At 42.4% G+C, this 17,066-nt stretch overlaps 1 protein-coding gene across 1 annotated transcript in view; it reads left to right on the top strand.

Moving 5' to 3' along the window:
• The first annotated feature begins 14,065 nt into the window (after positions 1-14,065).
• The window catches only part of LOC119449144 (uncharacterized), a 146,248-nt gene continuing 143,247 nt past the window's right edge, over positions 14,066-17,066 (top strand). Inside the window, exon 1 of the mRNA XM_049666303.1 lies at positions 14,066-14,155. Within this exon, the coding sequence (XP_049522260.1) occupies positions 14,150-14,155 (6 nt within the window). The 5' untranslated portion in view covers positions 14,066-14,149. The remainder of the gene's footprint in view (positions 14,156-17,066) is intronic.

Genomic DNA, 17,066 nt, shown 5'->3' with positions numbered 1-17,066 from the left:
ATTGTATGATGATTTGAGGGTATATACAGTGACGAGAACGGGAAATAAATCTCTTGTTGGAAGTTAACACTGTGTGCACGCCAAATGTGCCTTTCTGTTGTACCTTTGGTTCAGCCTTGCGCTACAAAAAATACAAGATGTCATACAAACAAGCCCCCATAGCTACCCTCATCGTTAGTTTCGCAAAAAAGAAAGATTTGTCTTTGAAAATAAAATATAGAAGCACCTGTTCAATTGGAAGCATTTTTTCTGAATTTTGCTGAATCCGTATTGATTATTCCCAAAGAAAAAGTGTTGTGGCTATGGCTCTAAGAATATTTTAACAGAGACTGCAGGCAAATAGCATGAATTCCAACTAATTACCACGGAGCCTCCCTGCTACGATATGAAGAAGTAAACCTTTGAAAACACAACGTTGCACATGTGTGTGTTTTTATCTGCATCTATTAGCAGCACGGAATTTGGCCATCCTGTTGCCATTGAAGTCGCAGACATTTGGGCAAATAGCTCTGCCCTCGTTGACTCTCAAAATCCACGAGAAGCGCTCATGTTTGGACATTGCTTTAGTTTGAGCTTTATTTTAAAATTTCTTTAGGAGAGGCGGAATTTCCAAATTAAGCACGTCACCCAAGTAATGCTGTCTGGAACGACATGTTGCATTATTTGTTTGGTTGTGGGGTTGCAAGTCAAGGAAATGGACAGAATAAACGGTGTACTGCCTGTAGCTGCCACATATGCTGTCCATGTGTACTTGTTGCAGGTTCCTTTATGTCGCGAAAGTGCTACAGGTTGCTTCTAAAAGCACAGACTGACAAAACGGCAAATTTTTGAGTGAACACAGCGCATAATTATAACTTTTTAAGGAGATGGAGATACTATGTTGACGCACTGACGAACATAACTTTCAATTATCATTGCTTAAGTAAAAAGTATATTGCACATTGCTATTTTCATGACAAAACAAACCAAATCTGAAAGAGGCTAAAAGGCGCGCATGTTGTGGTGCAAGGCATGTTTTCTTCATATTGTTACTAATTTATAAGCTTGTCATCTGGACAGTACCTCTGGCTTGGTTGTTTTGCGTCGTAATTGTGCAACATGAGTGGTTTGAGGTCGTTTCAAGAGTGCTCCATTGTTTTTGGCAAACAGTGGAATCTGCAAGGTTTTCTGTTAGGGCAGTGAAGGTTGAAAGCCGTGGTCCGCAGTATGTGGTCGTGGTAGCTCTACCTACATGCAGAAAATGTAATCTCTGAATGTCAGTGTGCACGTGAGAGCTTTGCCTGTTCCAAGTGAGCCATCAAATGACTTGCGTAGGTTTCATCTGAAGCTTTTCATGTTACAAGGCTAGGAACTTATACCAACAAGGCAGAGTATGACATTTTTTTATGAACCATTTGTTTTGACCAGAGCACTGGTAATTACATTTGTGACTTGGAAATCATTTATTGTTGATGTATCTGACTAAAAACGGTGATGATGGTGGTACAGTAAACCTTGTTACAAGAGACACTCAAGAGACCCGGGAAACATGTCGCTTGTAACCAAGGTCTCTTGTAACCAAAAATTCTAAAAATACTGAGGAGTCGGACTAGACCACTTTATTATACATCAGCAAGCACCAAAGTGTGTTTAAACACATCTTTGATGCGAACAGAGCTGTCTCATGGAAACATGGCAATGGCTCCGGAGTTTGACTACCGGCATACAAAGCGACCAGCACCGCAGACGCTGTGACAGAAATCCAACTCAATGGTACTCTGTCGCAGAGTCGGTGTGGTAGCGCGACAGCGATTATAGAAGCATAATCGCAGAAAATTCTGTGAAATTGGTAGTCTCAACCATGTGAGGAATGACAGCCGGCTGCAGAATGGAACAAAATCGAGCCAAGTTAATGAAAATTGCAGCACATACCGGTTAGTACGACGTTAGCCGCATTATGTGAGCGTGTCTTGGTTGTCTCTTATAAATAGTGAAGAATTTGCTCTAGGTAGATAAAAAAGTTGTCCTTAGTAACCGAGTGTCTCTTGTAACCATGTCTCTTGTATGCAATGTTGTTAACATGGCGAACATAGGAAAATTAACCAAACCATTTTCAAATGTCTCTCATAACCGAGTGTCTCTTGTAACGAGATTTTACTAATAAAGAGTCTTAATTCATTGGTGTTTTTTTTTCATTTTCAGGCAAAGCAGGTGGCATGTGCAAGCAACCAGTCATTCCGATTCTCAACCAATCCTTCTTCTAGACAGCCCATTTCTAGTGTCTTATCTTGCAAGTTCTTTTTTTCAGTAAAGCACAATAAACATGCAGTTTCGTTCAGATTCAGGTGGCTTGTTACTTTTTGGGCACGAATTTGTATGTATGCTTTGCACACGTCAAGTACAGAACTCAAATGCAACATGGCAACACTGACACGAAAATGACGCGGTGTAAAAGGCAGTTACACAAGGAGGAAACGTGCACCCGCAACATGTTCAGCGTGGTGTATGTTCGCTTATGTGCATTGATTTCTGCCCCGTTTCAAGCAATATCTGATGTGAGTTAGCCATGTTGTTATGTACAACTTGGTACAACTTATTTAAATGAAACAAACAATTTTCTCATTGTCTGGACATATACACCCGCATCATCATTTACAAAACAAGTTTTCAGCTGTTGATACGAAGCAAGATAAAGCTGAACAAGTTCGTACGGATTCATGGTGCCAGGAACGCAAGCATAGAAAACATGGACACAAGAACAAAAAAAAAGGTGGTTATGTCTTGCTTTTTGTTCTTTTTGTGTGTTATATGTGCATACCTTTCCTTGCCACGGTCTGTCCGTTTTTAATTAGGAAAGTACGAGGCTCAATTTACAGAATTGCCATTCTACGGAGCTCACCGTTTTGTATTTGGAAAATACAGAGAATTCTGTGATCACAACTACGGAAATCACCATTTTCCATTCGACGGAAATCACCGTTTTCCATTCAACAGAACTCTCCGTTTTCCATTTGACGGAACTCTCCGTTTTTCATTCGACGGAAAAATTTTTACAGACTGTCCGTTTTACGGAAACTCCGTTTTTCATTTACGGAAAGTGTCCGGCAAGTTTTTACCTTCAACTTTCACCGTAAACTGTAGCAATTTTTTTTACAGTGTACGTCTAGTGCCGGGCCCATAGTCAAGCCCCAGCATGCCTGACTCAATATTGTCGGAAACAGAACGGCACTTATGTGTTGAAAAGTAAGAGATTCAAGACAAATTTCTAGACATAACAACCAGCACCTCTACACGTCTCGATCTACTAGCGGGCTCGGAGGTGCTACATACCTTTAGCGGGCTGCGACACCGAAGAAGCACGGGGCTGCAGCGCGCTGGCTGCCAGCGGCTTGGCGAACTAAGCAAACGTCATCTCGAGTTTGCACTTGCTGCAGCCTCCCGGTTTCGCGCACTCCGATAGCCGAAATTTGTCGTGTAACAATTACGGAGTAATCTCATGGTTGGCACGGAGATCTTGCTTCAACTTTCCTATTACGATGAGCCCGATGAAAGTAAAAGTTTAAAAGGTAATTAATTGATTTTTGTTAATTAGTGACTAGTAAAGTGAAGATATGGACGGAAACCCGTCTGGTCAGGAATATGCATGACAACAATTAAAACCGACACCGACCACGAAAGCTGTATTACATTTTTGCAACTTTCGTGGTCGGTGTCCGTTTTAATTGTTGTCAGTGACTAGTTATCCACGTACAACACGGTACTACGCGGTCGGCACCGCTATGGATGAATGAAACATTTGTAAAGACTAATGTGTGCGTGTCTGGTGCGGTGGACGACCAGTGACTACAAAACAAGAAAATGAATGGTAGTATTCGGCGCGAGCTCGCCTGACGCGGCACAACGTCTCTGAGAATTTCATTCATCCATCCCCTAACATTTAGGCCTCACCCATATGGTATGGGTGCCAGGGCACGTGGGACTCACTTTAAACGAGTTAGTAGATGCACTAGCAGTGGAATCTCTTAAAGGCCTGGTACTGAGGATCTGAAGACCTTCGGAATCCGTGACTCCTGCAAGATCTAAAACATTTTCCATCCAAGAAGAACATGCCAAATCATGTGTATTAAATCACACCGGTTTTCAGCCCCTTAAATTTCCGTGGCACAGCAGACAGTGTTCAGCAAGAAAACTTGAAGTTTCATTTACGCGAATGCGTTGCCGAATACTAAGGCTTCATTTCTATTCGCATAGGTCTGGTTTGGCACCTTCACCTCAATGTTTTTATCGTAATGAACCTGAAACCATGAATTATTTCTTATAGAGTATCATAGGTTCTCCGCACATAGAAAACGACTTCTAGAAGGTCCCCTCCGCCAACTTGGATTAGCCATTACGCTACCTATCATTCTGTCTCAGGGGGCGTCGGCACTAGGACACCGCAATAGGAACGTATGTGATGTCATATTTAATTTTGTAACGGAAACAGAGATATTTCCATGCTAATTTAATTGTTTTACTTTCCACAACCAGAAAACAAAAATATTAGCTTCAAATTTTAAGATAATTTAGCATGAAAATGGATATGAACGATTTGAATTCATTTAATATCCCATTCTTAAATTAGAAAATCCTATTTAAGTATTCTTCCTTTTTCTACCAACTGCCGCCCGATTCATGTCCAATCTGCCGTATTGGGTTGTGCTATATGTATAGGCACCAAACCAAAAACCAAACGGCCAATAGCCAATCACGAAGACACACGGATGCTGCAGAAGGGAGCAGATGAAGAGGAGAAGAAAGAAGGCGACGTATTGGAAGAGTGGTGTACTAGTTTTCCCGTTAACTGCACCAGTGCATATATCCCTCCAATATCACTAGGAAACAATTTCTCAAGGTAACTCGGTGAAATACCTTGGTGTCGTATACGATGGCAAGTTCGTCTGGCGCACTCACATTGAACCTACCACAACAAAGGCAGAACGTGCCGTAGCTATGCTCCATCGGCTCAGTCACCGTGGCTCTGGACTACGCAGGGATACATTACTGATGATATACAAGATGTATATTCTGCCCATATTAGAATTCGGTTGCGTGTTATTTCCCGGTGGTTCCGCCTATAAAATTAAACCTCTGACACCATTAGAAAAATAATAACTGCAATTATGCCTTGGGAGAGCAGAATACCTAGATTCGTTGCCAACACTGTATTATATCAGGAAGGAATAGATATTTTTCGCTGAACCGTCTGAGTTTTTTACCTATGGTGGTCGCGATTATACAGTTCTCAGATAATATTTGTGCACGCACAGTTACAACAATTGAATGTGTCAATACGTCAAGTTTGCTATTCGAATAATGCCTCAGCAGACTTTAAAATTGAATTCGAGGACATATTTCTAACTCATGCCAAACTATTGCCTAGCATACATTTAAATAATATATTAAAAGACCACCTAAACCAGCTAGCTATTAACAACATAATACCTACCGACGCTTCCCTGTGCAATGAGAAGGCAGGAGTGGGGATCTTCTCTGAATCTCTTCAATAGTCTTACTCTCTTCGCCTTGCCGACTTCACACCCATTTTTAGGCAGAATTATTAGCGATTATATTAGCACTACGAAAGATTCCCCAAAACGATACGTTAGCTGTTATTGTGGCCGACTCACTGTCTGTATGCACAGCACTTACAGCCTCGTCACATTCAAGAATGTTGCGGACATATTGTTCAATTGTTCCTTCATACTTGCCGCAAGTATACTCGCACGAGCATCACTTCATGGCCCTGTCATATCTGTTTTGCCGACATCAGCTTATGTAACTGCGGCTACATTCTTAGCACGGTAGCGTTTACTAAAGGGGTATATTCTCACAAATGTGTGCACCTATAAAAAAAGTTACATAGTAACCTTTATTTAAGTACCCCTTAATGAAGGGCATACTCTCACAAATTTGTAACCTATAAAATAAAAGACTACGTGTACCTATACTAAAGGTTACTATATAGTAACGTTTAGTATAGGTACACGTAGCCTTTTTGTATGTAACGTTTCGTATAGGCATAGAGTCTTGCAAGGCTTCACACGTGCGTCCTTCTGCACATGTTCATGAATTTAGGACATTGATTCTTCGGCCAACCACCAAACTTCACCGCAATGCACTAGCGTAACTCACTGAACAGAACTTCATAAAAAATCTACTTCAAATGATCCGCCGAATTTCTACAACTTTCGGTTACCAACGTCACGAGGAAGCTCTCTTTTGAAAATATAGGCATTTAAGGCACTTAGTCATAACTTTTCTGCTGCGTTATATTTGCGCTTTGGTCAAGGTTAAATCACTGCTATAACTCAGCAGGCAAATTACGACTAAGCGCCGTAAAAGCTTATGTTATCGGAAAAGGGTATCCTTTCGACGTAGCTAACGGAAAGTTTTTGAACTTCGGCTGATCTTCCGAAATACACTTTTTCTGAAAACGCTGCTCAGTGAGTCACGCTAGTGCCCTGCAGTGAAGTTCAATGGATGGCCGAAGGAGCAATGTACAAAGTTCATGTGCATGCGAAGAAGGACGCGCGGGTGACAACGCGCAAGACTGGATGCCTATACGAAAGAATACAAGAAAAAAAAAAAAGGTTCCTAAATATGGCCGCAGGGGTTATGCCCTAATTTCTTAGACATCACTCATTGTCTAAAACTAAAAAATATTCAGGTCTTAAGACAAAATGACATTTGATTGCTGTGAAGACTTCACAGCGGCGACAGACAGTATTTGCGCGATACTCAATATATTTGGGAACAAAATTTTACTACTTAGCTTTTTCATTTCTTTGGGGACATGTAATTCCATATTGACGGCAGTCAGTACTGAAAGCATACCGATTTGCCATAATTGTGCCTGGCACCAATTTCGAGAAATTGAATCTGCAATGAAGTACGTTGCTGTTTCAGTTATTCTTTCTGCACAACCTGCAGCAAAATTCTGTAAATATCTCAGTTGGAACAGCAGTGCACTTTATGGCATGTTTGCTGCAAAATTCTGTAAAGATCTCAACTGGAACAGCAATGCATTTTATGGCACGTTCACAGTATGTGTTTTTGAGACTTTTCTGCGGCAGAATGCTTCCAGCACCTGGATATGGAGTGCTGATTGAGCAGCTCTGTAGTTAACCACGATTGTTTATTTACATGCTAATCAGTCAAACATTGGCGCCATGCGTACTAATGATGAATATTGAAATTCTATTGCGATGACTATAAACTTGTTCAGCGGAAATAAACATTTCGTCTCAAATTATTTTTTTTAATATTCATGGACAGACAGGTTAACAACGTATAAACCTTTGCCACCTTGCTATTTTACAGCGCAGGTCATTTACACAAGGCAGCTTGCAGGAATTAGTATAGAATGCACAATACATCAAAGCAGTTGTACCTTTTGAAATAAGCTGGCACATAATTGGTAATTTTGGATTAAACGTGCAAAACACAAAATAATTGATCAAATACACAGTATGTTGCCTTTGTATACTGGTGAATGCATTGTATAAAGGTTCGTCACGCAACACTTTTCTTTGCTGCGGACCATGTTAAAAGTGTTCTGCAAAAAGCATCATGTCGTCATCACATGATAATGAGATTTCTAATCATTATATTTTGCACAAGTGGAAAGCACATCTGAAAAGGCGGCACATTCCAGAATGAATACGCATTTCTGCGCGCAACATTCCTTGTATCGAAAAAATTATAGAGGTATGAGATGGCAGCACTCACATTCTGGAAATGATGTGAGTAGCAGCTGTGAGAAGGAAAGCTGACACAAAACATTTAGTGAAAATGTCATGTTTACTTTATTTGCATATACAAAACAAGGTAACTCAAAGTTTTCCCTTCACAAGCAAAATTACATTTTGCCTTGGTCTGTTTTCTTCTCCACGGCCATGAAGCAGTAATGAAAAAACCTCAGAGTACAGCGCTGCCTGGCATCACAAATTTCTACAGCATCACGAGGAATGGGCAAAAAAGAGAAATGTTGCAGGTTCGTGTACAATATGTTCAAATACAAATACATATAAGTTTTAGACTTCCACGAGGAGGACGATCTCATCCCTGTTTCGAGCACAATCATGTCTCTTTGCTGTTAGTATGTCAGTTGCTAATTTTCAGATCTCCTTGCTGTGTAGTGGAGCCTACAATGACAGAAAAGTAATCTTACAATCTCATAGTTACGTGTTAGCATCGCCATGCAAACAACAGCTATTAACATGTAATGAAAGAGACATAAATAAACCACAAACAGATAAAAAACTGCAACAGAACAAATAATTAAACACGCCTAAGGGGAATATACTGTTCTGTCTAGGAAATGTCGGTAACAATAAAAATTTAAGATGAAAAAAAAACTGAACGAAAATGAATTCTCAAGTCAGTTCGTACTCCCCTCCAGTACAAGTACAAAAAACAACACCCCAATAATGTGACAGTTTAACAGTCAAAACACAATATCAAGTGATACAAACTGAATATCATCACAAAACACCAGTTCCGTGCATGAGGTCAATGTTGTGCGTCCGCACAAAAGTGCAACATAAACTTGATATTTAAGAATAACCAACACGGTGACTGATAGTGATAAAAAATATTAAAAACAGTGTTTATGAAGCGAGCAAGTAGTTCCCTTCAATAAAACTGAATAGTGCGAGCATGAGCATGAATTTACGGTGAAAGATACGACAGACACAGACCAGCAAATAAATAGCTGAACAGGAAGCATTGCTTACCTAGGTCACATTTATTGCTGTCTTCGGCATTCATTACAGCAGTCACAACACAACCGATGCTCACCACTCTCAGGTAAGCGAAGAACTTTTACCATTGGCCATCGGCAATGCGTCTCGTCGCAGCGGCCACGCAGCACGCCAAACATGTCCGTGCTCCACGCCCGGCGTCATGGCTTCTTTTCAGCGGCGCGCGCGCCTTTAGGAGTGCATCGCGAGAGCTGCGCAATGCAGAGATATGACAGCGCTCATGTGTGGCTGAAGCTGAAGCGCGTTTGATTACGCCCCGCATCTAGCGCAACTAAAGATAATAATCAAACTAGAGTCCCATCAAAGTATCACAGGACCATATATATCAAGATGCTAATATTCTAATGTTTCAGGATGTTGCTGTTCGTTTGTATTTGTACGTTTTCTCCCTGCTCATTTGGCCGGCCGCCATTGTGGCCTCCCACCGTGAGCCCACGTTCATCTCTCTACGAGACCTTACCGGAGCAGCTGTCTCCTGCTGTCATGTGAATGCAGCCGCGTCTTTCTCGCGTGTTAGTGACCGGGCAAAATTGGTGCGTGTCTGGCGCTCTCTAATGAACCCAACATTTGCTGTAATTTAGGAACCACTCCCTCTTATACATCAAAATACAAAAAAAGAAATAAAAGAAGAAAAAGAAAGCGCGGTGGCAAAACATTCAGTTGCAGTGCACAAGTAAGTCTGATTACGAAGCATCTTTCTCGCCCTGCAGATTAGTTATTCGGCCTGCTCGACGCTTTGATTCTGTCGGTCCTCAAGCTTTTACACTCCTCTAGCGTGCGCCCACGTGCGGCCTTCAGTGTGCGCCCGCTGTTAGTGGGTGTCGCGTTTCAGGAGAATATAAAACAAACGCGAATAAAGGGAGCATTGATACACAAGGAAAAAAAAGAATATAGGGCACAAATATATATTCAATCACCATAATGCATCTGCTTTTAGGTTTTGTGCAGGTACACAAGTCTATGTTTTATACCACAGCCTAAAATGCCTGTATCGATAGCGGGGGGCTTTCCATCACATTGAACCGTGGTGATAATTCATGCCAAAACATCGTTTGCCACAATATTCTCCGATGTATGTTTACTAGTTTCTGTGGCTTCCTTTTAGATTATAGTGGCACGTATGCAGTAGAGATCAGTGACGAATGAATTGCTGCTGTCTCTCTTGAGCATACGCTCGTGCAAGATTTAAATTTCTTTTTTACAATGCGAAACCAAAGATCCCCACTGGTGTAAATAAAATATTAAGTTAGTCCAACCAGCCTCATTCCCTCGGCCGCACAACATATCGTATAGGTTAGTCCCGGCTAAAAACACCACATCAGGATCGCAATACGACACAATAATAAGTAAACTTCCAATCCATACAGTAGGTCCCCTAAGCCACGAATGGCAACTCCGTTAGCGGTTACAATCTAAAGGTTACAAGATATTTGGCGTTGCAGTAACCTTTAAAATATACGCTTCGACACATGTAACCTCTATCTGCGACAGAAATTCACGAAAACGCAAAGATCAAGTTTTTTTAGTCACCGAGTAACCTTTATGTTATAAGTTACTTGCAATGATACGTTAACATAAACATTACCGTGCTAAGAGTGTATAGGTACAGAAATTTCTCTGTATCTCAAAATTACACAAAATCTATTTTAGCATCGTCTTCTGATTTCCACCATCTTTGCTTCCCATGGAATAATAATTTGTGTGCTTCAAGTTTCGTTGCAAAATTGAGATGCTGTATACCGCCTCTAAATTTTTACTTACACAGGTCTGGTCTCGCTGTGTCCCTTCTATGTGCTTTTTGCCAAAAATCCGAATTCATTGAGAACTTCTTCCTCTCGTGCCGCCAATTTTTAGAGAAAGAAAGCTCTTTTATTGCATTTTGAAAACTTGGCCTATTACTAACCTCGCCAACCATTCTCTCCTTTGGGGCGACTTCACTGGGAAAAAGCCACAGGAATGCTTTTCTTGCAGTTTACAGTTTCCATACAGATACAAAAAGAATACCTTGGTGAATTTCTAAAATTATGAATTATTCCTATTATTTCACTTTATGAAAAAAATATTTTATCTCAAAATACTTAATAGTATTCTTAGTAGTAGGAAGACCGGTGTGCGGAGTGTGCGAAGCGAGGTGGTCAGGCTGCGGGTCGAGCCTCAAGACTTCAGGAACGCCGGGCTGCGGGCCCGAGTTTCATGACTTCAATGACGATTCGGCCTCTGTCCTACCTCCAGCCTTTGGTGTTCGTGGATCCTGGTGACATGGTGCTGAAGGCAAGAGCTTCCCACTCCCCTCCTGCGACTCCTTGGCCGAGCTGCAGATGATCCTCAAGAAGCAAGCAGCGTGTTATCCTCACGCGACCGACGCCCTGCATCTGACTGGCTGTCGCAACGCCTTCCCGTGTAGCTGCACCGACGCATGCCAAGTAGTTGTTACCGGTCACGGGCTTTACTTTTTTATATAATTGTTTATTGTGTGCGAACATCAAGAACTGCATGAAAATTTCTATTAGTCTTGGCCGGTGTATCTTGCTTAGTTGGTTTGTGTGTGTGACGGTTTGTGTTAATTATATGTTCATGTCTCTAACAATCGGCTTCGTTGTTTCTTTTGCCCAGTGCGAATTCGCCTCAGTAGAGGGCAGAATAATTCGAACCACGCAAGTGCAAATACACTACCGCGCAAACAAAATCGTGTTGACCTAGGAAAACCAAATCATAACACGCTGATGCCATGTCTCCGAAGGAACCATTCTTTTATTTCAGAATGACTAGTTTTAAATATTACTTAAAGTGTTAGTAGAAACACCCGCAGGGGTTGAGCAGTAATGATGAATATGGTGCGGTGTCACACTGACTACAAGAATGCTTGAACACATACATACAAGACTTAAATCACGACACATACAAACAATACACATACATACAATACTTAAATCAATGGATTGGTTATCCTGATATATACTGGCTGTTTCTACGAAGACTTTAAGTAAGGTTCGCAAGGCGGCACAGAGCAAAGACATTATCTGTCAATGAGGTGTGAGACTCATGCGGAGGTTGGAGGCGCATTTGCGGCTTCCATTTGACGACATCTTCACGGCCAGAGGTGAAGGTCAAGATCTACCGCAGCTTAGTGGTAAACGTTGAAGAATCGGCAATGTTGGTTTCGAGTTCGAAATACCACGCCTTCTCAACACCGGTCAGGTAAAACGCGACATATTGCGTCAATTTCTTACTCTTGGACCACCGATTGCATTAATTCCCGTGGTCGTAGTTGTCGAGCCAGTCTTCGACGTTTTCACCGCAGAGTCTCGCAAAGACATGGGGATCGCGTTACACTCCAAGATGGCACCGCAGGTGGAATCGTCGGTGTTACAGGGTTAAAGGCACCGTCAGTGTTACAATCGTTGGTGTTACAGGGAAAGAGCCGGGGTTCGAAGTGTCCATCATTGTAGGGGTAGCCGGGCACAGGCGGCGACCGGAACGTAGCTCCAGGGAGGACGAGAACGCGAGAGGACGTCGGTATCTTGACGCACCTTCACCATTTATTCTGTCGGTAGTTCTATTGACAGCATTTTAATGTGATTAGCATAGTTAAAATACTTCACACATTTTATGAGGGCTATCTATCTATCTATCTATCTATCTATCTATCTATCCAGCTATCTCTATTTGTGTCTCTGTCTAACCGTTTTTCCGTCAGCTTGGGTCATCGGGAAGTCCATGGGTAAACCATCGGGCTGCTGTGTTCAGGTGAAAGGGTTCGATACCAACCACCGTAACAACTTAGGCGACTGGGTATTTGACTCTGGATATGTGCCATTCATTAATGGCGAAAGAAAAATTATTTCATATCTGTGTTGTGCTTGGGCGCAATTGAATGCGAGTCATATATGTTCGGACAAACTTCTCTGAAGGTATATTCCCACAAGCTCCCCGCGTGGGCTTCGCTGCGCGCCGCTGGATCATCAAGCATTTCCAGAGGGAAGTGCGAGATAAGAGCTATACAGGCCTCAAATATATGACGCATCTCTATGTTACCATTACGTTGTGTCGCTATTTTGCTACATTGCTAATCGTATTAACGTCCACGTTCATCGTGATGTGGGTTCTGCCGCAATTGTTTCTACGTTATGAATATTTTCAAAAAAATTATAGATACTATGCATAGTCAATTTACTGATAGTGTTGCATCACTTCGTTGAAGTGGCAATACATCAAGCCGCTATGCTCGCTTTCATACATCTAAGGCAACATACCACTTGTGATGTATTAATGATATCGGTTTAATGCATTGAAGACAACATAACCCTTGTTCAACCTTGGCACATCCATTCTGGCCAATTCGATAAGAATGGACACATACCAATATCACATACGCATTGCCGAGGTTGAAGTTGTCCAGTCGGGCACATACGCAGTGGCCCAAGTTGTTGGTTCAGAAAGACAATATCCAGGGCCTATCTAGTTCTCCAGTCTAGTAGACAGCTTGGGCCACTGGCTATGTGCTACTGTTTATTGTGCAAAATCGCCCAACCATGCAAAAAGCTGAAGTTGCGGAACAAGGCTATCACGTTAAAACCTGAGCGTAGCTGCAGGTCTGCTATAAATATATGCGCTTACAGCGGTACGTTTAACTACATTCACATGCAAGATTGCAATGAGGAAGGAGTTATGAAAACGCACAAATTTACCGGTCGCGTAATGCTAGGATATTAGGCGAGAAAGAAAAGTGCTAGAACCAAAACACCGCCCTCAAGACTGCTATGTTCTTCTAACAATCTGTAAGACGAATTCTTGCCCCCCCCCCCTTTCCCAAGGACTGAAAAACACTATCAGTTCGCTCTTGAGGCCGATACCAGTACATGAAAGCCGAGACTCGATATTCTGACAACTCGTTCTGCGAAGAGCACACCAACAGCTGTGGTAAAAAATGGTAACATCAGCATCACTCATTTTTCCGCGAACTTGCACGGTGCAGGAGCCCAGCCGCTGACGCTGTGGCTGGTTATGATTTCGCCAAAGACGGCGGCTCGACAAGAAGTGTCTGAAGAACATCCGCTAAGAAAGTAAATATCTCTCTCCACACGAGTGCACAGGCATTCCCGCTGAGTTCTTGTTGTTCCTGCTTTCTTTCTTTTTTTCTTGTTTCGCATCCGACGGTTCTAGTGTCGCACGGAGAAATCCTGGTTATCGCCCGCTTGTTGTGAAGAAGTGTTAGTATGCACACTGTGGCTTATCGTATCGCGGCTTGCCGCGTCTACAAAATGTATAGGATCGGAGGCTTGCTTATAAAAAGCACGCGGTGTTCCCGAGTCGCACCTTGTCTTCCCACTCTGGTTCTGCTGCACTCTCACCGGAACTCTGCCAACATGAAGGTTGTTCTCGCCCTCGCTATTGTCGCACTCTTCGGCATCGTCAACGCCGACCCACCATTCTCCCTGTGCGGTGAGTGAAAACTTCCACTGCCTTGATTCCGCAAACCTACAGGGTGTACTGCCTTGATTCGTAAGACCGCATTATGACGATTGAAGTAAGCAAATAACAATAGACTGTTCTATTGATGGTGTAAGAGTGACTACAACTTTGTACTGCTGAGCTCGAGGTTGCGGGTTCAAACCCGGTGGCGGTGGCCTCACTTCGATTCGGACGAAGTGCAGAAACATTTGTGTACTGAGATTTACGTGCATTGCAGTGGACTCTTCTTGGTCAGAATTATTGCAGAGTTCCCCACTACGACTTGCTTCGTAATCAAATCAGTGTATCGGCATGTACAGTTCTAAAATGTATTTTAATGTTTAACCTTTTATTGAGTGTTGCCTACAGGGAACATACCAGAATTTTTTTTCTTGTCGAGTTTCAGTATTGAGTAAAGTATTCCGGCTAAATGTCTTTGGGCAGCACTGAATGATAGGAAGCAAGCGCCATTTGTTTGTTTAGAGCAGGAACACGCACGAGGAACAAGAAGTTAGGCATGCGACTCACTGTCTTTTGAAAGCAATGTTAGAGGAGGCAGGTCCATGCAAGATATCAAATGGTATTGGTGTTACGCATTTGATGTAAAGCAAATGAAATATATACTTGTGGTTCACGTATGATGAGAGCTGTCTATACAAATTAAAAAGGAAGCTTTAAGTGGCTCGGGGTAAAGCACACTTCCAGTTTCCTGGCTGGGGTTTTTTTCCCCTTGCCAAAAAAAATTCCGCAACATATTTTTTCTTGTTAATATGCTTATTCTTGATGTGTTTTGCAGATTTAGATGGAAAATAAATTTTTTTCTGAGTTTTATATGCCACGTTATTAAAGGGCTAAAATTGACTGTCTCTTCCAATTCGACAGAGCGAGAAAGGCAAGAAAAATGCTGTAAAACACCACACTGCGCTCTCAACAACAGCTGCTCGCAATGCCTGAGGAACGTAACTAAGCTAAGTCACATGTACAAAACATCTCCACACCTAAACTTTGTGGACAAGGGTGACGTTGCCCATAGGCAAGGAATCCGCCTGCGCGCAAGTGCGTAAAAGATCAACTGCCCAGGACGTGGTTCCGTGCCTTAGAATGGCGTATCCCCCTCGTCCAGCAACTGAACCAGTGATATCTTCCGTCCTGTGGATCCGCCTTTAAGAGGCCGCAGGAGTTTTGCTGTCTCGTTTAGCTGTTACTGCGCTATCAGAAATTAGCATTTAAATAGCAGCACAAGCAGTTTATCTTCCACCACGATAAGCGTCAACGTAACAGTAACCATAATTTGTAACTACGTCCCGGCATCCGACACCTGAGAAAGGCTACAAACTTGGCTCAATGCCACAGTTTCGATTTCCGGGCAGGGCGAAAGCGTTCTCATGGAGGCGAAACACTAAAGCACTCTTGTACCATTTTTTACGTACCCATTGAAAAGGTGACGCAAATTATTTCGGAGCCCTGTTCCACGGCGTCACTCTAAACCATTGTGCTCTTTCGGGGACATTAAACCACAGAATTGCAGTGTTCCATATATTGAAAAACGTAAAATACAATACAGAAACGCTAATTTGAAGCTTGGCTATGCACACACACTGGGTGAAAAAATACAATAGCTTGTTAAGGCATACATTTACGAATTTCCAGTGAACACAAGATCAATTATTGCTTGCACACATCCAACTACAAAAAGGGTAATTTGGTCCTCATGTACATGTGCTATGCCCTTAAGTAAGCAAGGGGAACGGAATACTCAATTGAATCTCTGTGCAGCTATAATACTAAAGTCAGCACCACATATTAACGTTTGTCAATTTTCTTTCAGGAGCGACACCCGAGCAAAGGCATAACCTAGTAACCTGCGTGCGTGCCAATGTCAACGAAGCGGTAAGTTGCGATAAAGGGTTGTTTTTTGATGATTGCTACGTGACGCCTACACCCTTCACTCCCTTAATCACTATGCGAACACAAGTGCAGCTGCTTTTAGACTGGATCATACAATGCAGGTAAAAGAAGCGTTTTAACAGCGGAGCTGTTTAAGCCGGCCGTTAGTCCGTTGGTCGTCCCCAAAAATTGTGGGCCGATCCTGGCGGTAGTTCAGAAAGTGCCCAACCGCAATGACACATACCCCTGTGAACAAGCGAAGCTGAACCTGGCTAAGTCTAGATTAGCACGGCTAGACTACTTAAGCTTAGTCAGTCATCGATAGCCAATCGATAGCCAATCAATAGGTAACAATAATCTATCAATAATCAATAAATTCCTGAAAATGCTTGGGATGATTTGGTCGTGCTTAGCCTAGCCCAAAAGCCAGGACTAGTTAGGTGCCCATCAGCTCCGCTGTCTATTTAGCTTTGCGCCTCCAGTGCATACTACACTAATTTTTACATTGGGAACCTTTCGTGTACAAAGTTCATAAACATTTTTACAAGAGATGCTTCCCAGAGTGAACTGCACAGGGAATCGAGTATAGTGACACATGTTGCATTTAGCAAACGCGTTGACACAAGCCCTTCAGTTGAGCTCGTGCCTTTTAGAAAGTGGCGACATTATATTACGTTGTGAAGAAACTGCTCATTTGCTGACAATTCGACGAATGTATCGCGTTTTATTCTTAGCTCGGATTGCGTTTTCGCTGTAGTCTATAGTGCTGCAGTGCTGGCAATGTTGGATTAGCCCTCCGCGAAGCATGCAAAGGTGGTGCAAGTAATCGTCTGTGCATTTCTACTGCACCGCATTGCACTCATATGAATGGTGGTAACATGGGTCTCTATACTCAATTTCGTACATAGCAGGCTACACTACGAAGGCTAGGTAGACTTCTTTTGC

The sequence above is a fragment of the Dermacentor silvarum genome, chromosome 4 (genome assembly GCF_013339745.2).
Source record: "Dermacentor silvarum isolate Dsil-2018 chromosome 4, BIME_Dsil_1.4, whole genome shotgun sequence".
In the NCBI taxonomy this organism is placed as follows: Eukaryota; Metazoa; Arthropoda; class Arachnida; order Ixodida; family Ixodidae; genus Dermacentor; species Dermacentor silvarum.
Note: the sequence above shows the minus strand (reverse complement) of the source record. Positions and strands in the feature narration are given on the sequence as shown.